A 27,209-nucleotide genomic window follows, 5' to 3' on the forward strand; every position below is an offset into this window, starting at 1 on the left:
GCTTCTACATTTAATCTGTTGTCTTATGTTGTTATAGTTAAAGTATACAGAGAAAATCTGGCCACAAAAAGATTTGTAGTTGGAAAAAGGAGGAGTGTTTTAATAGGCATTAGTTTTGGGCTCTCACATTCTGAGAACCCAGGTGCCCTATGACCTTTCTCAGACTCTAAGTTGAAGAGAAAGCAGGTAGAGGATATTCATAATCCAGAAGTTCCCAAAACCAATGAAACCATAGGACCAGACTTGATTCTTATCCCTGTTTTTCATTATGCAAAATGCCCTCTTATCAAGGTGAAAAGTACAAATCCTACCTGTAAATTATTTATAGATATCAAAAAGTAATGGTGTTTGGCCACATCCCTGAGAAATACCTTTTATGTTTTTTTGTTTCTCTAACTACTCCAAACTAGAACATACATACATATATACATGAACAAGCAAACAGATAGATAGCCAGACAGAGACACACATATGTACATATGCATATATGGAGAAACAGAGAGAGAGAGAGAGAGAGAGAGAGAGTATGCATAGACATGAATAAAAAATATAAAGAAATCTTAACTACTTAGCCTCTCTTAGTTGTTTGTGATAATTCAGCCTAACATAGTCTAAAGTTTAACTATGCACTATTCCTGAAAGAATTTTACATTAAATTAATACCATAAAGAGACTGCAAAAGATGTTTAATTTATTCAGAAGAACCTTAAATAGTAAAGAATTGATCCTATTGCTTACAAATGAGTCTTATTTATTCATTAAAAGAGGTTAAATTAGACTGATACCTAGAAATCATAATACCAGTAGTTAGTTAATTCAAATGGCAATATTTATATATACACATATGTATGGAAATAGATATATGTATATGTATATATACACATATACAGATTTTAAAGGCAATAATAATACATTTCTTTCAAAGTATTCTTTAACTCATTTGACCATCCCCTTAGGATGAATCAATGGGGTTTTGTTGCACCATATGCTGCCCTTCTTTGAAAAATTTCTACCCTCAAGATTAGAAACATGTGTAAATATTATTAGATTGTGAGTCTTAAAAGCATTTTCAAAATTTTTTAAAACTTAAAATTTTGTGTGTTCTGGGAGTACTCTTTATCCTTTCCAAGGAAAAAAGACCTAGAGCAGAGCAGAGGGGCAGCCTGGGATACTGGTGAGAACGCAAGCAGAAGTCAAAGGAATAGGGTTTTGGCTCCATCTGTGTCCTTGAGAAAATCACGTCCCTTCTCTTGGCCACAGTTTCCTCATCTGTAAATGAGAAAGGCTGGACTACATTTAGTCATCTGCAAGCATTTATCAAGTGCCCACTCTGGGCCAGGCACTGGAGAAACAAAGAGAAAAAGACAGCAGTCCCTGTCCTCAAGGAGCTCACCTTCTAGTCTTAGATGATACCAAAGGTCCCTTCTAGCACTAACCTCAGATGTTAAGTCTTTGACCCTGGGGGTAGCATCTCTTATTTTCCTCACCAAAGAGATTTCTTTCATGCAGCAACATTTATATCTGCCAAAAATTAAAGTTTTTCCTGCTACAGCCTATTAATGATAGGTTCTATTTTTTGAAACTAACAGCAAAAACTTAAATTTGATTCCCATTCAATTCATCTTTACTTCCTTGACATTAAAAGAAAACCAAATCAACAATACTGAAAAAGGCAGCATAAAAGTCTTGAAAAAAAATCTCACTTCCCTTAATTCAAATTTAAGTAAAAAAGTTTTATTAAAATAGATCATCTTTGGAAAAGTATTTTGTAACAAGACAACTTACTAGTTCTATTCCACACTTTATAAGATAAACAACTAATCATGAGGTTTTTTAATGCTTTTTAAAAGACCAACACAGTGGAAGGAGCGTCAGCCTGGAGAATCAGATGACCTAGATTCCAGCTCTGCCCCTGGGTCTTCTAGTTATAGAAAACATGTACAAAATGCTCCCCTACTTTGAATCTCATTTCCCGTATCCGTAAGATGTAGATAACAAGACTTATCCTTCTTAATTTAGAGGGCTGTAGTGAAAGTCAAATGAGATAGTGTACATAGGACATTTTAAAACTATATAAATTTAAACTATTATTACTATCTCACAAAAATGAAAATATCATCATTCTCATTACACTAGGGGTTTAAATTCCAGTCTCTAGAAACTCAAAACTAAAACATCATCTACTTGGTCTCCCTAAACTTTCCATTCCCACTAAAACTTATTCCTTTTCCTTCAGATTTAAGGATACAATAACAGTCCTATCAGCAGAAGCTGTTAAGATCAATTGACTTTTATCTTCATAAGAATCCAAGGAAGGAAATGCAGTTATAGCTGTTATTTTTTGCGTATGCCCATGGAGCTCAAAAATCTTTTCTCCTGTCTGAAAAAATAAAAGAAAATAATGTTAATAGGTTCTGATTTCATACATTAAAAAGTTTAAGTGACAATCCTAAGAAGAAACACCACACAGAAAGCATCCATAAATTCTATTTCAAAATTATACCATATAACTGAATTTTATTTCAATTTTCTACATTATAATAAAAATTTACCAAGTGATGAAAACAACAACTACTAAGAATAGCTATCAGCAACTCTTAACCATTCTCTAATGGAATAACATGGCCTTTTTTACATATTTGTCAGACAGATGTAAAAATAGTGCTACAAGTATGATTCATTTGTGAATCCTAAGTTATCTACAATCTATCTCTAGTCTCATGGAACTTGGCTATCAGTTATATCATAGAATTGACAACTTTTTAAATCCTTCCATTATACCACCATTAAAATAATGCCAAAATTAACCTAAAATTCTGTGTATTTGCTCATTTCAAGATGATCTTATGAACAAATTTCAACAAAAATACTTCAAGTATCTATGATTTCACTGATGTCGAAACCTCTGACATGAGACACACTGCAACCCCTATACAACTGAGTACATGGTCGTCAAGAGCCATTATGGTCTGAAGTACATCACTATTTGGCAAACCTGGTGATGACAGTCGATAAAGACACGTCACTATGTATGGCTCAATAAATCGATATGCTCACAAGATTGAACCTTCGTTTCCTCAGTCATTTCATCTGTCACTGCCACAGCCCCTATCGGCAGCCTTTCCGAAGGGGTAGGACATGTCAAAGGAAGTGTCTGAGGCACAGCCTTCAAGAATCCAGGGAAACCTCAACACGACGTTGAAAACTCTTTAATACTCCTTTTATATAAGGTCAAAACAGGATAATATGTGTCCCTAATACCATTCTACTTTAAGAACATACACAATAAGCTTAAGCTGTTTCCCTCACAGTTTGGACAACTAGACAGCACTTAAATGAAATATATAACTTCTCCAAGATAAAAAAAAAAAGGTAACTTTTTGCCATAAAAGGTTGCTGCATATACTATGATGAAACAGGTGTGCTCAAAAGCCTGGTGGAAAAGCAGTCACACAAGTAACCACAAATCAGTGGTCTGAAAGACTGGGGCCACAAAGGGTTTCAATGAACAGAACTGCCGATAACAATTCTCATCGTTGACAAACTAGTAAAGCTCAGTGCCATCGGATACAGCACTGCTCTGACTTTGGAAATCAACACAACAGAGAAGCACAGTTTTGCAGGGTGGGAGAAAAACTATCTTCATGACTATAATAAAGGAAACCACTTCTAGATTTCAATACTTTACATCTACAATTCTACTAGAAAAAAAGTTTCAAAAGTTAAAATAAACCAGATGAAAGATTAAGGTATCATCCTTATACTAACAATATTGAGCCTGCTACACGTTGTCAGTCTGTTCTTAGTAGTCACTATAAATCTTGTTTATCAAAGGTGATGTATACACTTGCAAAGTCTCTATACTTTTCATTATTTTATATTGTTCTCTCCTGCTTTCCAAAACGTTTGCCAATTTCATTTCAGTTTCCAAAAAGTCAAATCTATCTTTCATTGCCTCAAACAGCAAGACAAAGTTGGACTCCTTTTATTTCTCATATTTCTTTTATATCAGGAGAAGGCATATATAAAGGCAGCATGGTATAGTGAATAGAGAGCCTTCATGGAGTCAAGAAAACCTGGCTTTAAATTCTGCCTCTGACACGTTAGCCGTTTTACCGTAAGCAAGGCACTTAAATCTCTGCTGAAGACTCTTCAACACTGTAAGACACAGAGGAATCGCTGCATTAGTGAATGGCATTTCTTTCTGGAGGGATTTCCACACTAATACAATCAACAAGCCTAAGCCAATGTGGGGAAATGTTTCAGATTTTTTTTTCTTTATATTTTTATTGGAATTTGTTTATTATGAATAAGTATAAAAATATCAACAATGTACTATCTGAATGCAGAAAAGTAGACACTGCATATAATTTGACTCATATGTTTAGTTCTGTTGTTATTATATAATCCATTTAAAACCAGCACACACCTGAGCATTCCACAAAAACACAATTCCATCATCTCCAGCAGATGCAAATCTGTTGAGGGAAGAGAAAAAGTAAAGAAAGGGTCATAAGTGATAAGTATAAAGGGTGTATCTATTATCACATAATTGCTAGAGTTACTAAGCCTCCTCAACCCCGATTAATGATATTTTGATTCACTAACATTCACAAGTACAGAAAAAATTCTATTATAGCTAATTGTCTTGTAGTAGAATAAATATGGTCATAATGAACACATTGCTAAAAATATAAAACAAAAGGTTAGACTAAGGTCCCTTTGTGCTCTAGAATTCTATTATTCCATGAAATCTGTCGACAATAAGATGAAAATGAGCCAATGCCCAGTTCTTCTGTTATGAATTAATTTCCCAATAGGGGAAAGAAGAAGTGTCTGAGTAAACTCATTATTTTTATTCATTTTATGCAAAGATTTTAAAAAATCTAATTGTTCAAAACCATTCCTACTCCTTTACTCCTAGCTCCTGGATTTTTTGGGATATTGCTGCTTTCCTGAGTAATCAAGGGGTTTAGAAACTAAGAGGAAACTATGAGTAATTGCAAAAAAGCTAGACAGGCTCAGCTAGCTACTCAGCGCTCAGTTCTCCTTCCCCTCCAAGCTACATGCTTCACAAAGGATTCAATCTTTTCTTTCAATGACAAAGAATATCTGATATGTAAATAGTCTATGGAAATAATCTGTTGCATAGGATTATTAGTTACAGAATGAATGAAAAAAGGATTTAAGTACTTAATACTTGCTATGCAGTGGGGATACAACACTAAAGCAAAAGCTAACACAGTCCAGTCCTCAGGAAGTTTCCATTGTAATAGGGAGTAGGGGAGTGGTGGAAGCTGCAGTGTGTAGCTTAGCAAGTGACTGGCGTGGTGAATGGGGCAATTACAGAGGAACAAATTGACGTGCCTTTTCATGAATTAATTGAATTTGGGTACTGATTTGATTGTGACTCTAGAACAGGAAAGGAGGAAGGAGAGGTGCTTTATCTAAACCTTCTATTTCCCCCAACACTCAGCAAAGTGCTCTGCTCACAGTTAGGTGTTTAAATTATTTCTTCAATTAACCACTGACAAGACTTGATTTAATGCATTTGCCAGTGTTTATATAAAAGGAATCATCACTGTGTTCCTTTGCTGAGAGCATAAATGGGCGGAGGAAAATAACAAGTCAGGAGTACAGCAAGAGGGGACTTGGGAAAGTTACACTTTTGTAGATTGTAGAGCAAAGCGAGAACCTATTTAGATTAATGGGCCAAGAGAGACACGGTAGTGGGACTGAAGGTAGTGGGACTCAAGGGTGAGAGTTTAGGTCATGAAGAGGTTAAGTCAGTTTTAGTTATACAAAATCTGCTTTTAAACAAATCGATGAGGTACAGCTCTTACGGATTAGCCATGAGCCACTAATGTTGTCTCACATATTAGAATGTGTGAGGGCAGGGATTACGTTTTTGCCTTTCTTTATACCCAGAGCTTAGAATGGTGCCTAGCACACAGTAAGCAACTATCAAATGTGAGTTGATGATGACGCAGAATCTTTTTCATAATGGTATTTTTACTTACAGGAACAAAATCAACAAAACTGCACTACTTCAATCTTAGACGTGTGACTTCATTAGTGTGAATAATCCTTTCATCAATCAACAAGCATTTATGAAGTCATTTACTATGTGCTAGGTAGGCACTGTGCTTGGCTGGAAATACAAAGAAAGACAAAAACAGTCCTTGCCCTCGAGGGGCTTACATTCTAGTGGGGAGTCAGCATGTAAATAAATAGGTCCATAATTGATATACACAGAGAAGACAGAAGATAACTTTCCTCACCACTTGTTCTCCCCTCAGCCCCAATGTGGTTTTGTACCTTCTATGCTAATACATATTGATGGTTATAACCTAATAAAATACGAGTAGAAAAATTCTGCTCACCAACTTCCTATACTCCTCTCATAGTTCTAATAGTTCTTTGTCTGTCTCCTTCCCTGGTTCCTTTTCCTATCCCCGACCGATAAAGTAAGTTATCCCCAAGAAGCTATTCTCAGCCAACTTCTCTCTACAAACTCTTTTCCGTGGCAATTCGATTCATTTCCATTTTCAACTATCACCTCTATACACATGACTATCAAATCTGCACTTCCTACGCTGATGGCTCTCCCAAGTGCCCAGATCTTCCTTCCCAAACATTTACTTGTCCTATACACATCTCCAATTTAATATGACCAAAACTGAACTTATATTTTCCCTAAAACCTTCTCCTCCTTTTGGCTTTATAATTTCTGGCAATGGCACTACTTCATCTCTCATGTCCAAAACCTTAGTGTTATCTTCAGCTTTTTCTTCCTATCCCTATTCCTGCCTTTGAAAAATCCAGATTGGTCCCAAGTCTGATTCTTATTATGGCAATATCACCCACATCTGTCTTCCCTCAATTCTCATTGCTACTAATAGACTAATAGTACAACAAAGCCTTAATAGATCTTCCCATATAGACTCTCTCCACACAAATCTAACCTTTGAACTGGTGCCAGGCACCTTCCTTATGCAGAGATCTTGCCCCGTTACTCTTCTGTTCAAAGGTCTTTGATAGCTTCCTACTGCCTACTGAATGATGTTCAATTTTCTTAGCATGCCACTCAAGGCCTTCCAAAATCTACCCACCTTTTCAGAGTTTAAGCTACTCTCTCTCTGCATACTCTATGCTTTAGCCAGACTGGACTCCCCTTCATCTCTCATACAACGTTTCACAATGTTCTTCCTCTTTGTCCTCCTTGCCCATACATTTCATCACCCTTTTCCCCACTGATTTCCTACCTCTCCTTTAAAGCCCAAATGTAAACATTAATTCTTCAAGAAGAATACACACACAGAGTTAGACGCAGAAATATCTTTTATTCAATAGGGAAAAGGGAGGGAAAGGGGAGGAGGGAGAATTAGAAGAAAGATAGATTAAGAGATGTTATCTATTTATTTATTTTTTAGGCAATTGGGGTTAAGTGACTTGCCCAGCATCACACAGCTAGTAAGTGTCAAGTATTTGGTCTGAGGCTGGATTTGAACTCAGGTCCTCCTGACTTCAGGGCCTGTGCTCTACCCACTGTACCACCTAGCAGCACCATGGAAGACAGATTAAGAAAGGGATGAGTTTTAAGCAAAACAAACTCAAGATTTACAAAAAGTATTTATAACTCTTTTTGAAGTGGCAAAAAAATGGGAATCTGAGGGGACAGCATTTGGGAAATGGCTGAATAAGCTATTGTATATAAATGTGATGGAATACTACTGTGCTATAAGGAACAATAAAGAGGATAATTTAAGAGAGACCTGAGAAGGCTTGTATGAACTAATACAGAGTGAAGTGAACAGAACCAGAATAATCTATACAATGACTACAATATTGTAAAGACAACTTTGAAAAACTTAATTAATTAGGAACTCTGATCAGCACAGTAATTCCAGAGGACAAATGATGGAATATCCTATCTACCTTCTGATAGAGGTGACCCAGAATGGAGAATACACACATGCACACAGACATGCTCACACTCACACATGCACACATAAATTTTTTTCTTTGGAACACAGTCAAAGCAAAAATATGTTTTGCTTGACTACACATGTTCTATAATGGGAATTTTGCTTTTCTTTTGTTCTCAACTGGTTGGGGAGAGAGAGAAATAGTAGATTTTTGCTGATTGAAAAAAATAATTTAAAAAAATCACCTCCTCCAGGAAATCTTCTACAATTCTCCAACTCAGAAATTCAATGAGATTCAACATTTATTTTTGCAGTACAAAAGTGACTAATAAGAAAATGAAACCTAAGATAATTAGGCAAAGTGTCAGTGAGCATCCAGCTGTCCTTAAGGCGCTCAAGTCATCAGGCCCAGACAATCTAGATGGTAACTATAATGCTGACTGAAGAACCACCATCAATGACCTCTGAAAAATGCTGAACAATGGGAAAGGTGCCATAGAGCTAGCAAAGGGTAAGTACTGTTTCACTTTTCAAAAAAAAATTTTAATGGAAGAGTGGAGTTTATAAACTGGAATCTATAAGCTAAACTTAAATTCCCAGCAAAATTAAAGAATATATTATTAAAGGGATGCTTAATGGACATCTAGAAAAAGACACTTGATCACAACGAGCCAGCTTGGCTTTATCAAAAACAGACTATGCCAGATTAACTTCATTTCCTCAATCAAAAAGTATTTATTACAGTGTGCCAGGCACTATTGTAAGTCCTGGGGAAACTAAGACAAAAGGAAGGCTGAGGCCAAGTTGTGCCAGGCCTTTAATGTCAGGCAGAGGAGTTTATATTGACTCTGTGGGTAACAGGAAACAAGTGGAGTTTATCGATTAGGGGAGTGGCACAATCAGATTTGTTCTTTAGGAAAATTAGTTTGGCATCTGTGTGAAGGACAGATTGGAGAGGGGAGAGACTCAAGGCAAGACCAATTAAGTTATCACAATAGCCTCTTTTTTTTTTTTAACATGACTCCTACACAATTAGATCGGAGTAGTGCTATAGATATACTTTAACTAGATTCTAGCAAAGAATTAATTTTATTGTTTTACTTAGCTATACGTGTCTTTTAGTTGCCAATATGGAAAGTCGTAATACCGAGTAGCATGTCCTTTGTGATATTAGAGATAATTTATTTTCTTTCTTTAAATTTTTTTCAAATAATAAATGTTTCTCATTCCCATTCTTCAAGTAAACAACCAAGAAAAATAAGAGGGAGGGACAGAGGAAGGGAGGAATGGAAGGAGAGAAGAAGGGAGGGAAGGAAGGAAGGAAGGAAGGAAGGAAGGAAGGAAGGAAGGAAGGAAGGAAGGAAGGAAACTGACAATATGCCTAAGAGAAGCATATTTCCTTATCAGCCATATTAAAAAAATGCACATCTCATTATGCACTTTGAGTCCATCATCTCTTTGTTAAGAGATGGTAGCTTAGATTTTGGGAAAGAATTTTACAAAGTCTTTCATGCTATTCTTATGGAGAAATTGGAATAACCGAATTTTTTTTTTTTAGACAACTGGGGTTAAGTGACTTGCCCAGGGTCACACAGCTAGTAAGTGCCAAGTGTTTGGTCTGAGGCCGGATTTGAACTCAGGTCCTCCTGACTTCAGGGCCGGTGCTCTATCCACTGTGCCATCTAGCTGCCCCATCAAATTGGAAAGATACAGGTTACTTGGTAGTACAGTTAAATGGAATCAAAATGGAGTGGATGGACCTGAAGTGTGGTCATTAATGGCTAGAGGTAGATTTGATGGCAAGTTTCCACTAGAGTGTCCCAGGGCTATACACATGACTCTGTATGGTTTAACATATTTATCAATGATTTGACATAGATGGCCTGTTTATCAAATTCACAAGTGACACAAAGTTGGAAAGGGTAGCTAACAAATTGAACGAGAGTTAGGGTCCAAAAAGATTTTAAAAGTTGAAAGATCTGGACAGGTTATTAAATGTGCAAGACTCTGTGTCAAGTACTGGAGATAAAAAAAACCTGACATAGGCCTCACTATGAAGGAACTTAAAATCTAATAAGTTTATTAATAATGGCTTCTCTCCCCTCAGACCTCACATAGTATTGGATATTATAGCTCTCTTAGGAACTTAGATGTATTATTTTGCATTACACTTACTTGCATCTCATGATATCCCTTGACTAGATTTTAAGTTCCATGAGGGACCACAGAATCATCAGCTTTAGATCTAAGCCAAATCCATCATATTTACATATCAGGAAATCAAGGCCCCAAATAGTGAAATGACCTGCCCCAAGATGACACAGATAGTAGGTAGATGAGCTGAGACTGAAACCTGGGTCCTCTGGCTCTATGCTGCCTTGGCAGGGACTGTGTCTTAGCTAACCTGTCCCTCCCAAAGATCTGCTCATAGTAGATGCTTAAAAATTGCTTCTTGAACTGAACCACTGGCACAATTAGATTTACTGCTTTTGGCTTTCTTTATACAATATTTAGGCATTTTTGTGAACATTTTCTAATATTTATACAAAAAAGAATATATGATCATTGTGCCTTTCTCAGAGAGCACATAAGGATAGGGGAATGCGAATGGGAAACATAGCTAAAGGGAAAGTTGGCAAAGTTACAGTTTAGCAAATCCAAAAGAATAAAGCTCAAGACTAGCCCCACAAATGGCCAGGGCTTGTCATTAATGATACAATGAAGACAGAAGTATGAAAGTCAATGTAGTAAATATGAATGGAATGTCCAACTCACTAAGCTACAGAGAGGTGAAGAGGATGGATAAATTTTTAGGAAAGCTATGGTCTCTACCCTCATGGAGCTTAAAAATATAGAATTGCTCCAAGGTCACTTTCCATTCTAATATTCTATGATTCTAGAAAGGGCCTTAACAGCATATCTTAGGTAAGTATACACTACACAAAAGAATAAATTTTCACGGACTTCTCAGGCTGTTCTATTCTCATTTTTAAATATATGGCATGATAATTACTTGATGATTAAAAAATGGATGATGATTTCAATAACCAATTAAAATATAAATTTTCATAATAAGTTTCATGTTTTATGGGAAAAGAACTGTGAAGTGTTACTATTTTTTTAAATACTAAAGTGAATCCTTAACTGTTTCTGGGTCTACTGATTTTTGTTTATATGACAATGAGAAAGAACGCAGGCCTCTATAACCTTAAATTTTCCTTCACTGCCATTGATTCTTTAAATTTTTATAACTCCTTTTCTCCTTTTCAAAAATTACAGTTTTAAAAGATGTACACATTTTTTCTAATCTTGATTTGGAAATTCTCATTATTGTTCCACACTGTCTAAATCTTTGAAGTTTACAATAAGGAATGACTGGGGTAGCTAGGTGGAGCAGTGGATACAGCACTGGACCTGGATTCAGGAGGACCTGAGTTCAAATCTGGCCTCAGACACATAACACTTACTAGCTGTGTGACCCTGGGCAAGTCACTTAACCCCATTGCCTAGCCAAAAAACAAACAAGCAGAAAAACAATAAGAAATGACTAAATGATTCAGAAATTAGAAATGAGATATCAACCTTTAATTCACTGAGTAGTGAACAAAAAGTAAATTTAAATGATGCTCAAAAGTAATGGGTGGTATTCAAGACAATTTGAAAAAATTATACAAGGGTCAACAATCCAGCTAGTAGATTATTCAAGATCTTTCAGTCCTCCCCTTCAAGCCTACTGTAGCCTTTTGGTAACCTCAGTTGTTTTTATTATCCCTTTTAAAGAAGTTACTAAAAGAAGAGAGAGGTGAAAAAAAATTGTACAATTCTGCTTAATGTTAGGAAAACTACTTAAATATTTAGCTGGGGAAAAGGTAGAACTTGATATCCAAAATTAGTGTTTTAAGTTGGCTATGGATTTCAGTTATCCATTTTATCGCTATCATTCTTCAAACAACTAAAAACTTAATGTGCTTTACTTATTCATCTCTATTCAGATCATAGTCATCAAACCATTCCCTCAATCTTAAAATTCTTTCACAAATCAAGAATCTCACAGAAACATCAGGATAACTTGTAATATGAAAAACTCTAAATCTTCTGCCATACGGAGAATAACATCTAAGAGACAGATGGCTAAACCCATGCTGTACCCGTACCAATATAACATCAAAAGACCAAGAGAAAGACCTCCATGGGATGGACTCCTTTTGGAAGATTTATGGGAAGACACGAAAAAGAACACCACAAATGGACCCACATTTATGAGAGAACAGATGTATTTAACTACTAAAGTATAAACTAACATACAAAATAATGCAAAGTTCAAAAAAAGCAGAACTGGAGGAACAGCACATTATATTTTACTTTTAAATCTAACAAAGCTACAGAAGTACACAGAAAGAAAAGAGATGAGAAAGGAGCACAGAAAAGTTATTATTATTGGGGTTTTTTTAGTTTTGTGTTCTTTTTAAATACAAATAGTTCTAATATGTGAATTGATTAGATTTTATTTGGATTTTCCCCTTAGGTTTAGATTGTTAAGATTGTTCTTAAGCTTGTAATAAAAACACATTTAAAATACGCAAGTTATTTGGAATTGAGAATCTATTTTCCCAGTGAAACAATATTATAAAAGCAATGGCTAGTTTCCCAACTTAGCTCACAAAAGTCTACTTGCTCCACACTGCAGCTGGAATATAGTATACTTACAATGAAAAGAAAAATATTAAAAATATTATAAAAAAGTAATTTGAAAAATTCATAAAAATCCAATTTTAAAGTTTTTCATCCTAAATGTGTGTGTTTGGGTGAAAACAGGTTAGAAGATAAAAATGGAGATGTGAATTGGATCACTTTCATAGGTAGATGGCTCTGGTTTTTAATTTATTAGGTCTTACTTCATAATTTAGGGCTTACCTTTTCCTCTATGCACTATATGCTCTAAGACTAACTTTTTTTTAATCTAGACTGTAATTTAACAATAAATTAAACTATGAGCCCCTTTTTGGGTTTATCCTTGTCTCCAACACTTCTGGATAACTTGTATAAAAATCTTGGGGTAGGGAGCACAATGAAATGGGGGAGGAAGGAAGTAGGGTTTTTTCTGAAAACTGATATACAGAAAAATTCATTTAAAAGTCGTTATAACCTACCACCAGGAGCTAAGGGAAAGAGGGAAAAAAGAAAGAAAACAGTAAACTACTTCCTTTCCTCTGCTCAAGGTTCTAGACAACTTTCACTTACTAATTCCAATTACAGAAATACCAAGCATTAGCTCTGTTTTACATCTAGATCCTATAGGCTATGAATGAGATTTCTGATAGCATAACCATTATAATAAAACTCATACTAATAAGACAAATGGTACATCTTATAATGTTCATTTAAATTATATTTTGCCTGTGGCATTTTCAAATGTATTCAATTTCTTGTATTATTTTTCCAAAGTAATGATCTGAAAAGCAGAGATCACTTTGGGATTAAGAGGACCACATACATGAAGAGGGTATTTTCAAAATGGTATAAAATGTTAGATAAGAAAAAGAGCACTTGAGTTTACACAGAAATTGAGAGCTAAATGAAGATATGAGTAAGTCATTTGATCACCAAGTTAATACAACTTGAATTCTAGACTAGTATTTCATTTATGTGAAATTATCCTCCAAGATAAGAATCTCTAACAAATAAAGCATTAACTGGTTTAAAAAAAAAACTGTTCAATTACCTAATTTCTCCCTCATTCTCATTTTTTTTCCCTTCCAGATAACTAGATGTTAAATATCATGACTGTAACTATAGTATTTACATAAAAATACAGAAAGGCTCAATTAGCTGAAATTCTTAATGGAGTATTTCAGATAACTTAATTTTCTGTTTAACTTGGGGTTAATCAGAAAACACTTTAACCGAGAAACTTGCAGTGCACCTCAAGGTCCATCATTGTGAGCAATTTCTACTCTGCAGAGCTAAAGACATAGAAGGTGTAAATGGTTGGAAGGAATCAAACATGGAAGGAATCAAACAATGTTGAAACATTTACAATTTGAACGCCCAATCCAAGTTACAGGGGATACAAGAGGCACCAGCCTTCAAGTACCTTAAACTTTAGCTGCCCACAAACATAAATGAGAGAAGTAGAAAACAAGACAATAACAATAAGAAGAAACATTTATTAAACTCTTACTATGTGCCAGGTATTGTGCTTAATACTGAAGATATATATATATGTATATGTATATGTATATGTATATATATGTATGTATGTGTGTGTGTATATATATATACACATATGTATATGTAAATATGTATGTGTATATATACATACATACATACATACAAAGAATCAAACAGTTCCTATTCTCAAAGAGCTAACCATTCTAATGGTAGAGAAAACAGGTATTTATATGATAAGCATCTATAGAAAAAAATATAAATAAATACAAAGTAGCTCATTACAAAGTCTTGTAAGAGGGAGGGCACTAACAGTCGGGGGCATCGAGGAAGGCTTTATGTAGAAGGAGGTATCTGTGCTTCATCTTGAAGAGGGATACCATGAGGCAAGAGGAGAGCAGGGGTGCATTTCAGGCTAAACCACATGATACTAAATATATACAGAACACGAGTTCTAAACAGAAAGATGTTAGTGAAGCTTATCGTTTGTCCTTTGTTCTTGAAGAGAACCAATGACATCAGGAAAGTGATGCCATGACTTGCAAATGAACTGGATTTACGTGAGAGAGAGCTGTGCAAAGTCTTACCAGCCTCATTCTCTCCTCTGGAGCCACCTGAGTCCAGAATCAGGGTGACTAGAGATGGCCCCATATAGAGGGGGAGCCCTTGGCCTTTTTAAATTAAGGTCTTTCCCAGGTCTCAGTTTGACTGCGGCAAGCCCATTCAGTGATTAAGGCTGGGTAAGAAATGAGGCAAAGAATGGCCTCCTTCACCTAATTTAAAAAAAAAAATCAACCTGGGAGGGGAAGACTCTCAGAGCTTCTAAAACAGAAACAATCACTATTTACACTCACTCTGAGCCATCAGGGCCCAAACAATGACTAAGTGAGGCTTAGCCAGAGTGATTTGGGTTTAAGGCATGGTCCTCAAGAAAAAAATCTAGCCCATAAACCCCAAGATATCTTTCAAGGTTTCAGCAATCAAAATTTACATTCCTTTGGGCAGAGCACCCACAGGTAAGGGTATGATACTTTATGTCTATATGTGGACGGAGGGAGGGGTGGGAGGGAGGGAAAAAAGGAAGGAAGGGAATAAGGAAGAAACGAAGGATCAATGCAATTTGGCGAAAGGTTCAGAGGTTTCATAGGATTTCAGTGGGCTTTGAAGAATGGCTAGAATTCTGATAGAAGGGTGAGGGATGGGCATTCCAGGCAGCTGTATAGAATAAGCCAAAGCATGAAAGTGAAAACAAACATAGATTACTTGTGGAACAGTGAGGAGGCTAGAAGAAGATAGTATACTAGAGGGAGAGAACAACCAGATGAGGAAATTCCTCCTATCAATACAGGCAGATGCATTTTTCTGCAATTTACAGTACTAAAGAGAGTCGCCAAAAGCATAAGTTCAAATAGGTGGCAACATCCCTAAGTGCTGCCAGGACCAGATTAAAATGTAACTGGTATTTAACAAAATAAATACACAATAAAACAGATACCACATTTTGAAACTAAGTCAACGTGCAGTCATGTAGATCCTTAGGCATACAGATTATTGTTCAGTCATTTCAGTCACATCCAACTCTTTGTGACCCCATTGGGGATTTTCTCGGCAAAGATACTGGAGTGGTTTGCCATTTCCTTCTCCAGCTCATCTTACAGATGAGGCAACTGAGGCAAACAGGGTTAAGTGACTTGCCCAGGATCACACAGCTAGTAAGTGTCTGTGGCCAGATGAAGATGAGTCTTCCTGACTCCAGGTCCAGTGCTCTGTGCACTGCTCTACCTAAGCAGCCCCTGTGTATAGATTAGTGGCTCCTAGCTCTCTCTGAATTGACACCACTAGCCTAGAGCACTGAGAGTCATACAGTCAGTATGTATCAGAGGCAGAAGTTGAACCTAGGTTTTCCTGGCTGCAAAGCCCATCTATTGGAAAGCAGTGTGGGAAATAAGAGCTAGATAGAGTGAGACAAGATTATACAGAGCCTTTCAAAGCTGAGCAAAAGCCTTTACAGATGGTACCTTACAGAACCACTGTAGCAGATTTGGTAGAAAAGCACTGACCCCGCCAAAACATGTCCTGGAAAATTTAAATTAAATCCCTGGTAAGTTTGCTGTCTTACCATTTGCTTTTTTCTCCTATAAACTTTGACCAGCAAAAAATTTTCATTTATTCAAAGTTCTAGTTGTTGAGTTGTGGTTAATCACTTAGACCCAGAACCCAAGTATGCTTACTAATACTTAAAATTAACTTTATAAATTATTTCATGGACAACATAAAACATACTACATAGTATATTCATAATTTTTGTGGTTATTATTCCAGCACTTTCACCTGTAATTCAGAGTTTTAGTGAAGTCTTAGTGCCTGGGGCACTAAGAAATTAATTTATTTTATTGGTGGTCACTCAGTGCATTTCAGAGATAGATCTAGAGCCCAAGTTTTCATGTCTCCAAGGCCTAAATTCTATACACTATACCATGCTGCCTGTAGTATTTATAATAATCAGTTTTTTGTTTGTGAAGAGAAATAGTCACTGTTTATAATAATTATCTCTTCACAAATGGAAATTCGCTGATTCCTAAGAGGAATTAAAACACATTTAAATGTCTTCATTAAAGAAATACTTTCATGCTATTTCACAATTAACACTTTTCATTTCCTTTGTTTAAAATGTAATATAGATTAATTTTTAAGAAGTTCTATTTAGAAATTTCTATGTGCCTACTGGGAAGGCTTTTCAGTAAAGTGCGATGGGTTTTAAGGATTATGAAATACCAATATTAAGCTTCAAAAAATTGAAATTAATATAAAATGTGGAAGCAAAATTCTCTTTTTCCCTTAACTTTCATCTGTCAAAGGAAAATTATCAGAATCATAGAATAAGAACTTTGGAACTAAAAGAGACTTTCCAGATCACTTCACTTCATAATGGGGATTTTTTTTTTATTTAAGCAATCACAAATTCAGAAAATAAACAAATAAATATAATTTACCTACATAAATCTAAAAGAATGTACCCAAAGCTAGATAGTTAAACTTTGTTTACTGAATTAATAAGGCAGCTATATAAGTAATTAGCTATAACAAAAGCAGGGCCCTAACAATATCAAGATATTTTTCGGATTAAGAGTTTTAGATTAATAATGATTGATTTTATTTTTAAAACTACTTATCAAATTTATTAAGGCCAATCTGAATTATTTTCTATATTCATAAGTGCTACTAACCCATCTAACTTTATACCATCTTCACACTTAATGAAAGAGCTCTAGTCTTTATTCATATCATAAAAGAAATTAAACACTATCACTGAGATTAAACCTAGGGAAATACATAAAATAATAGTATAGTAAAGGATTCTGTATAACAAAGCTATTTCTATGTACCAATAGAGGACCCAACGAAATAGCATTTTAGTAATCTGGTTGCAATGAACTACATACGATAAATAGTTCTGAATGTCAATTGCTTTCTAGGTCACTCCTTTCAGTAACTCCCTAGAAAGAATTTGATTATATGCTCTTTTCTTATAAGTAGAAAAAGGAAAACGAAGCTCTTGACATTTTTATCCTTTTATCAAGTAGCAATTACCCTTCAATTACCTTCACTGCTTCCACCTTAAATAATTACAACTACCACCACCACCAACAACAACAAAAACAACCCTAAATTCTCAACCTAGGAACCAAAACAGAAAAAGAAAAAACCAACATCACACACTAGCCCAGAAAAGACACAGAAAAAATATAGGGGCAACGTGTTCAAGAGCCTTCTGGAAGAATGGAAACAGCTTTAAAAATGATTGAGCCAAGGTCACCCAGCTAGCGAGCAGCAAGCCTGGTCTCAGGTCTTCTTCCAAAACCAGTATTATTTCTTTTACACTGCACTAGAACTTAGTACTTTCAGATTGTCCTCATCATCTTCAACTGAGGCAGCATCAAATAGTGGAGAGAGCCAAGGATTTGCTGGGTTCAAATCCCAGTTTTGCCATTTAGACAAATCACTTCAACTGTGGGACCTTGGTCTCCTTCTCTGTAAAATAATGCAGCTTCCCCCCAGGAACTTAAGGTCCAGAACAATCCTGTGATCTTACATATGTAAGGTGCTTTTTTCACATATTTTCACATATATTACTTCATCATGGACAAATGAGTTTGGATCAGAATTGATGGGATTGGGATGGATCAGTATGGAAGCCTCTGTGCTTTCAAAGATCTTCTTCCTTCATGGATTCACTGTCATAAACTCCCATCACTTTAAAACAACATATCCTTACTGATGTTACATGGTTAATAATCATAACACACCAGTCTTACAAGAATCAAAATTACAAATAATCCAAAGATAGAGTATTAAGTAGTCAGTCTCCACTATGTATGAATAAAGGATCTCAGCAAGTTTACAAATAAGCAGAAAAGGACATGAGACAGGCATTTATCAAGAATTTAAAAATAATCAAGAAAGCAGAAATGCTTCTCTGGCATCCCTGATGCCAGACGCTTGATTAAGACAACCGAAAGTACTGTCTGCACTGGATGAAAGAGAAAATCAAACGGATGGAACATGGATCCACCATGGAGTAGCAGGCCAAATGTCATTCCCATTTTATAAAGAAAAATAGATATCAAAGTAGTAAATTGGCTTGCCCAAGATACCTCATGCCATTACATCACATTGGGGCCTAATAGAGTTTATGCAACTTTCCCCAAAGCCTATTGCACATAGCCTTTTGACATTATTCAAATCTAGAACACTATATAAACTAACAGTAGGCTATTTGTTGCTACTCTTTTAACATAATCCTCTAGCCAGCTCCTTTTGGATCCACTATAACCAGGTCACTTATTACTAGCTTGACAGTGAGACTATCCTACAAGATAGAAACAGGGTTGTTATAAAGGAATTACTAAATTGCACTCAGTTTTATCAAGTTTCCCCCAAAAACGTACAAAATCACTAGCCATCCTGGAGGCACATTTTGCTCTTCAGTTTCGTGTTTCATGGGTCACCTGATTCTTTTCCAGTCATGATCACCATCCTCCATAACCTTGTCTGTTTCCTGGAGGAGCAAGGAATGGTCAAATGAGCAACAAAGAAAGCTATTCTTAAAATGTGTTATGAACTCAGTTTAGTTTAATGTGTCAAATGCTAGAGTATTACATGCAATTTTAGCACAGTCCATTTTTTGGAAGACTCTTGCTGAGGCTTAGCCTTCTTTAGTGATCTTCCAATCAATATGACCCTTACTTCATGTTCAAAAATACAAAAGAAGAGAAGAAAAAGGCAGCTGTCTGTTAGGTTGATACAGGATTTATTTAGTATCTTCAAAAACCAATCTGAGAAAATTTTCCACTCGCTGATTTTAGCTGAGCCACCGAGAAAACAAGAAAATCCTTCTGCAAAATTCTCAATAAGATGATATTATCTAAAGACCTGAAGCGTGAAACCTGGATTACAACAGTTGACAAAAACTAGAATCGAATGCCGACAAAAACTAAATAAAAACATAAAAAGTATAACAATACTAATTTTGAGAAAAATCAAACAAAAGATATTTTCTGCAGTTTGACAATGCATAAACTACATCCTTGATACAGAGGCTGGAATAAGTGCAGACGGTAAATGACAATTCTAAAGTATTTCATTAAACCAAGATTAACAACATTGAGTTCTTAATGTACCTTGTATTATATATTTGTACTGTCTACACATTTTCCTATGTCTTACGGCCAAGTATGACTTCATGAGTTTTTACTTGTAGAGACCTACAGAAATTAATTTTTTCAACAGATATTAGAAAGTAAACTGAAATTGTTACTGTTTCCCTATCATAAATTCTGATTTTTTTCAATAGCTAACCCCTTGTACACTGGCAATGCCCTAAAAATTGTACTTCATAAAAAATAATTATAATAACATAATATTCTATAACAACAAATGATCGCCAAGAAAATTTCACACTTAATTACATATATAACTTAATGGAGTAATTTCCTGGGCAAACAGGGTCTCACAGATAAAAATGTCTGTAATGAATTAAATTTCCAAGTATTAGTAATACCACTTTATTATAATACGTCTAAAGCAGTTTCCTATCTATTCAAAATGTGAGTTCAGATTTCAAAAATTTTTTTATTCCATACTTCATAGCCAGGCTTTTCTGTGGGGGAAAGAAAAAGATGTTCACTCATTTTTTACACCCAACATTTACATAATACTTTAATTTTTTTAAGCTTTGTCTCATTTGGCCCTCACAACTCCATGAGGTGGATGATGCAGTTATTATTTCCTTTTTAGAATCGAGGGAACTAAAGTTAAGAAAGATAAAGTGCCACAGAGTCAAGAAATATTTAGCAAGAGGATGATACTGAAACCCACATCTCCCTTGATTACAAGTCCAGGGCACTGCCTCTGATGATGAACATTACAAATTAAAGGTATATCTCAGGTGAACAGTTCTGACATGGTGAAAAGGTAAAAGTACTAGTCATGGAGCAAAAAGGCCTGACATCAATGTTCTCATATTATTTATGTAAAATACTACCATATCACTGAAATGCTTGAGCATATTTAAGGGCTGTTAAAAAGCAAGCATAGATTAAGTAAATAATAGTTAAGCACATTACACGACCACAATCATCCTGTGTCAGCCTCATCACCATTTCTTCTTTCAATTATGAATTATAAAAATGTCCATTGCCCATCCCACAAACCTAGGCCTACAATGATCATGAAGGCTGCATAATCCCAACCATGTTTTTAAACTTCACAGTACTATGGAATTTAAATGAACAGAATTCTGTACAACTTAAATATTGTGATAATGATCTAAGAAGACCCTGGTTTTCTTCAACTAAGCAAATCATCATGACAAAAGGACACAATAGTAACACTTCAACTACTCAGCATCTAAGATCCTCAGGCTTCCACATCCAAATGTACAGTGCGAAAGTTCGACAAATCTGGGATCCCTGAAGTGGATATTCCCTCCAACAATACAGATCATCACCCATCCTTGCCTTCTCATCTTGTACAATTTCTCCTGTCTATGTTCTTCCTTAGATCGTCTACTGAGGATCCACTCAAAATGACAGAAACCTTCATCAAGGTCTTCAACATGTTGTGTATGCCAAGGGAGCAGACTCGCTTTCCATCTGTGATCCCTTGATCTCACCACATGATTAGCCCACATTCTTTTCTATGTATACATTTCTTTACTGAGAGTCTGCCTTTATGAGGCAATGAATGAAAAAGCATTTAAGCACTTATTTTGAGGCAGCTAGACAGCACAATGGATAGAATACTACGCCTGTAGTCAGGAAGACTCGTCTTCCTGAGTTTAAATCTGGCCTCAGACATTTACTAGCTGTGTGACCCTAGGCAAGTCATTTAACCCTATTTCCCTCAGTTTCCTCATCTATAAAATGAGCTGGAGAAGAAAATGGCAAACCACTGCCGTACCTTTACCATGAAAACCCCAAATGGGGTCACAAAGTCAGATACAACTGAACAACAAAACACTTATTTAGTGCTGTGCTAATTGCTGGAGATACAAATTGAGAAGTGAGATTGTCTCTGCTCTCAAGAAGCTCGTATTCTAATAAGAAGAGATTTTAGTGCAGGGCAGAAGGGAATGCCCAGTTGTTCTTAGCGCAAAAAGGCAAGACAAAAAGGGTGAGGCCCACTGATGCTGATAGCAAGTAATCTCATTTGACTGGAATGTAGAAAGTTGAAAAGGTTCATTTAGAAACACCTTTTTAAGTATCATTTTGACTGATAAAACCATATTCATTCATGAAACTGAAACATTTGGTAATGTTAAGGACTGGCGGTGAGAACTTTCCTTTTCAGTCCTTCAGTAGCTGTGGCTGCTGAGGAGATAGGGGCTGCAGTTAGCCAGTCAGTTAACAGTCAAGAAGGAGTTATTAATCCCTTACTCTATGTACTAGGTTTATGCAAAAACATAATCCCTGCCCTCAAGAAGCTCACATTCTAACAGGGGAGAAAATGTGCGAGTAACTAGGTATATATACAAGATAAATGCAGACTGGAAAGAAGATAATATCAGAGGGGAAAGCACTGGTGGAGGGAGGGGGTGGGGAGGTCTCCTGCAGAAGATGGAATTTAAACTGTGTTATAGGAAGCCAGGGAAGCTAAGACGTAGAGGTAAGGGACTGGAGAACTCTGGGAATGGGAGACAGGGCAAAAGTATGGAGCTGGGTGATAGAGTGTCATGGGAGAGAAACAGCAAGAAGGCCAGTAGTATAGCTGGATCATTGAGTGTGTTGAAGCAATTAAACTGAAGAAAACTGGAAAGACCTCAGAAGCAGCTGTCAGGGCACTGTGAGTACTCCCCTAGACAGGGGCCACTTCCTGAACAGAAGTCAGCACTGGAAATATGCTTCAACCAGCTAGTGTCCACCACATAACTCTCCCCTGCCCTTTGACCACCTACAATGGTGCACATCGAACAATTTCCCAACTCCAATCCAACCCATTCTCTTTCCCTTCTTCATTTCAGGGTCCATCTTCCACATGCAGCTTCTGTCTTAAATATTTGTACTGATGAACTAATTCTGTAACCATGCATCATACAGCATGACACAATATAGAAAACTGGTATTTTTCATCTATTAAATTTTTCTTATATGGATTACTGGACTACTCTCTTGCATATAATCATGGATTTTACTGAAAAAAGTTCTGTAACATTCTGGAGTTTGATTAAATCAGTACAGTGACATTCACATCAGGAGTCCCTCACCATTCATAGGGAATAAAGTCCTTCTTCTACATGGACCCTGCACATGACGCCTTCCATTATAGTAGAAGATACCTTTAGCACGATACATCTTGTTTTATGCCAGAGTCACCTAGTAATGTTATTTATGTAGCTGCATTTATCATAGAATCTTGTATGATAACACATTCATAAAAGAATCCTTGTTAGAGGAGAGCATTTACAGATGTATTTTGCTCTCCCATGCCAAATACTTTTAGTAATAAGCAAGCAGTGAACAGTGGAATCTTGGGTTCTTTCAGGCAACCGTGACTGTAAAAATGTAGTCCACAATAGAGAACTGCTTATAAAAAGCTGCCTTATTTCCTTCTCATATTTCCACTTACAAAACTTCCAAGGATGATTTGGTAGAGCTTAATAAAACTGCATTTTGGTTTGGAAAGTGGACCCATCTTGTCTTCCAATAAGAGGACATATGGCAGGAAATCTTAACAAAAGCTTAAGATTCTATTGCTTTGGGTTTTTTTTTAAGGTAATTGGGGTTAAGTGACTTGCCCAGGGTCACATAGCTAGTAAGTGCCAAGTGTTTGGTCTGAGGCCAGATTTGAACTCAGGTCCTCCTGACTCCAGGGCCGGCGCTCTATACACTGCACCACCTAGCTGCCCCGATTCTATTGCTTTGTTGAGACAATGTCCCACCCAACCCTGACCTTACCACTTCCATGACCCCACACTACGTAAAAACATTGCATCAAGTGGAAAAGGATGCTTCAAGTACCTCAAAAGACTGTTTCACATCTCTTGCATGTTTTCAGAACAAGATTACAGTGAGAGTTAGGTTTTCTGATACAGATGAGGCAGAAAAAAAATAAAAATGCTGTAAACTCCATTATTTAATCGACTAGAATTTATTAAGTACCAATAGTGGAGATACAAAGATAAAAATGATATAGACTATGCCCTCATGGGGCTCACATTCTATCAAGGTAAACAACATGTAGATATAAAAGCACATACAAAATAATTACCCATTTGGTTGGGGAGCATCCTTTGGGTTTTGTTGTTGTTGTTGGGGTTTTTTGTTTTGTCTGTTTGTTTGTGTGTTTGTTTGTTTGTTTGTCTGTTTGTGGAGAGGCACCAGAAGCTAACTGGAATCAGGAAAGGTCTCAGGTAGGAAGTAGAGCATGAACTGAGCCTTGAGGGAAACTGGGGATTCAAAGAGCAAAGGTGAGTGCACTCCAGGCATGGGAGACAGCTTGTTTACAAAGCCAGAGATGAGAGATGGAGAATCCTGTATGAAGAACAATAAGAAGAGGAATTTGGCTGGACCACAGAGTGTGTGAAGGGGAGTAAAGTATAAAAAAATCTGGAATGGCAGTCCGAAGCCAGGTTGTGAGGATTTAATTCCAAATAGACGAGTTCGTATTTGATCCTGGAAGTTCACAGAAGCCACTGGAGTTTACTAAGCAAGGGAGTGGTATGTCAGACCTTCAGAATATCACTTTGGCAGCTGTATGGAGGAGGACTGGAGAAAAGAGAGAGCCGAGGCAGTTACATTTAGAGAACAGGATGCTCTAAATATCAAAGAACTGCCTTATCACAGCATCTCAATGCCGGAAAGGACTCCAGGAGCCACAGACCTAAACAAGAAGCCTCTCTATAATTTACCAAACGAATGTCCACCTAGCCCATGCCTAAAAAGCTTTAATGAAAGGAAACCCACTACTGCCCATGGAAGCTCACTGCACTTTTTGGAGAGCTCTGATCATTTGCTTTCCATTTTCCTCTTTACAACAGTCCTCTACTGACTGCCTTTTGTCCTCCTGTACCGAGCACAACAAATCTGATGTCTCTTGCACTCGACAATTCTTCAAATGCTTACAGGGAGCTATCAGGTCACCACTCCATCCTCTCCAGAGGCTCATCATTTGCAGTTCCTTTAATCAATTTATCCTTATATGATCAAGGCCCTTCCCCAACCTGGATGCCCCCACCTGAATGCTCTCCAACTTATCAATGCCCTTGTTAAAATGTGGTGCCCCCGGACCCCTCTTCCCAAAGTTCTAGATGTGATCGCACCCTTGACTTGTATTGAGCTTTTAGTACACTAAAACCTCCAGAACTTTTCCAGATGAACTGCTAACCATGGTTCCTCAAATTTGTACTTAAAAGTACTTTGTACAAATTTGTGCTTAAAGAAATCCACTTCCTAAGTATAAGACTTTGTATTTACATCACTATGTAAAGGACCTATGATTTAATCAGTGTGGAACCTCTCTCCACTGGCAATGATTGTAACTTGCTTATGACTTAGAGTCTCTGAGCCTCAGAGAGGTGACTAGCCACTGGTCACATTGCTTTTAAAGGTCAGAAGCAGTATCTGAACCCAGGTCTTCCAGACTCCAAGTCCAGCATGATAGAGCCTTTACCATGCTGCTTCCAAAATACTTTACACTCATCCATATTAAATTTCACCTGATTAAATTTGGTTCAGTGCTCTGACCCCTGAAGATCTTTTTTGGACACTGATTCTGTCATCCAACATCCTAGCTATCCTTCCCAGCTATGTGTCTTATGACAATCTGATAAGTAATCCATTTATTCAAATCACTGACAAAAATGCTCAACAGCAAAGAACCCAGAACAGATCCATGGGGTACATAACTAGAGCCCTTCTTCCAAATTAACATCAATCATTAATTCTACCCTTTAGAACTAGCCATTTAACTACCTCTGAAACTTACAGTATTATCTAATTCATCTATTACAAGCATTTCTTAAGCATGTGTTACATGACAGGCACTGTTCTAAGCATTAGGGATATAAAGACAAAGCAAAAGCAGTCCCTGCTCAAAAGGAATTCATAGTTTAATGGGGAGACATTGTGTATATAAATAGGTACAGATAAGCTACATACAGAGTAAATGGGTGGTAACTTCAGTGGGGAAGGCACTAGAAGATGAGGAGACCAGAAAAGAACTCTGCAAAAGGTGGGATTTGAGCCGTCTTGAAGAAATTCTTTGATTTTAAGAAACAAAGGTGAGGAAGGAGAGTACTGGGAAATGGGGGAAAGACAAAACAAAGGCCCAGAGACAGGAGATGCACTATCATGTGTGAGAAACAGTAAGCAGGTCAGTATGACCCAAAGTGCAAATAGGGTAGGGATATACAAGAAGACCAGAAAGAAAGGAAGAGTCTGGGTGGTGAAGAGCTTTAAATGACAAACACAGGAGTCCATGTTTGATCCTAGAGGTAACAGGAAGCCACTGGAATCTATTAAGGAGGGAGTGTGTGGCATGATCACACTTATATTTTAGGAAAATCACCTATGCAAGCTGTGTGGAGGATGAATTAGAGTGGACAGACTTGAGGCAGTGAGATCAACGCACTGTAACAGTCCAGATGAGAGGTGATGAGGGCCTCAACTGGGTGGTGGCTGTTTGAGTGGAAAAAAGTGAACCTATGTAAGAAATACCATGGAGGGAGAAATGACTCCATTTGGCAAGTGACTGGATATATGTGGAGAGTAAGACTGGGGAGTCAGAGATGACAGTGAGACTGGGAATCTGGATGACTGGGAGAACAGCGGTACCCTAAATAGTAAGGGAATAGTAAGGGAAGTTCAGAAGGGGGTAAGTTTGGGGGAAAGATAAAGAGGACTGCTGTGGACATGTTAAATCTGAGAAGCTTTCTGTTTAAAACATCCAATAAACAGGCAGCAGGACTGAAGATACGGGACTGAAGAGAGACTGGGTTGATATAAAGACTCTGGACTCCTCATAACTACTTATGGTAGGTTAATAAGATCACGTATGGGGAAATGTAGGAAAAAAGAGAACAGGGTCCAGGACAGAACCTTGGGAAACATCCACAGTTAGTATATAGTGATGTGGATGAAAAGCCAGCAAAAGACACCGGGAAGGACAGATCAGACAGGTAGAAGAGCCAAGAGAGCAGTGTCATGAAAATCCAAGAAGAGCAGATGATCAACACTGTTGAATGATGTAGAGACACCAAGAAATGCAAGGAATGAAAAAAGGCCACTTGATTTAGCAATTAAGACATCACTGGCATTTTTGGAAGGAGCAGTTTCAGCTAAAAGAAGAAGTCAGAAGTCAGACTGCAGAGAGTTTAGAGAAGAAAGGAAGTAGAGACATTGAGTCAGATAGTCTTCTCAAGGAACTAAATTAAGAAAGGAGGAGAGATATAGGATAACTACTGAGAATGGTAGGATCTAGTACTAAAACCCTCCTGAATAAAATGTTCTTGGATGATTCAGAGTATACTTCAGGACCTTTCTAGTATCTCAGGATCATCATCATAAATATAATATTTATCACTATATTAGACAACCACTTAAAAGATACTTTTAG

General features: G+C 36.8%; 1 protein-coding gene across 1 annotated transcript in view; it reads right to left on the bottom strand.

The window, feature by feature from the left end:
• Positions 1-27,209, bottom strand: part of WDR41 (WD repeat domain 41) — a 69,202-nt gene that overhangs the window by 35,970 nt on the left and 6,023 nt on the right. The window contains 2 exon segments of the mRNA XM_020998416.2: positions 2,249-2,380; positions 4,430-4,478. Of these exon segments, the coding sequence (XP_020854075.1) occupies positions 2,249-2,380; positions 4,430-4,478 (181 nt within the window).

This window comes from Phascolarctos cinereus, unplaced genomic scaffold (assembly GCF_003287225.1).
Source record: "Phascolarctos cinereus isolate Bilbo 61053 unplaced genomic scaffold, phaCin_HiC Scaffold_4;HRSCAF=312, whole genome shotgun sequence".
In the NCBI taxonomy this organism is placed as follows: domain Eukaryota; kingdom Metazoa; phylum Chordata; class Mammalia; order Diprotodontia; family Phascolarctidae; genus Phascolarctos; species Phascolarctos cinereus.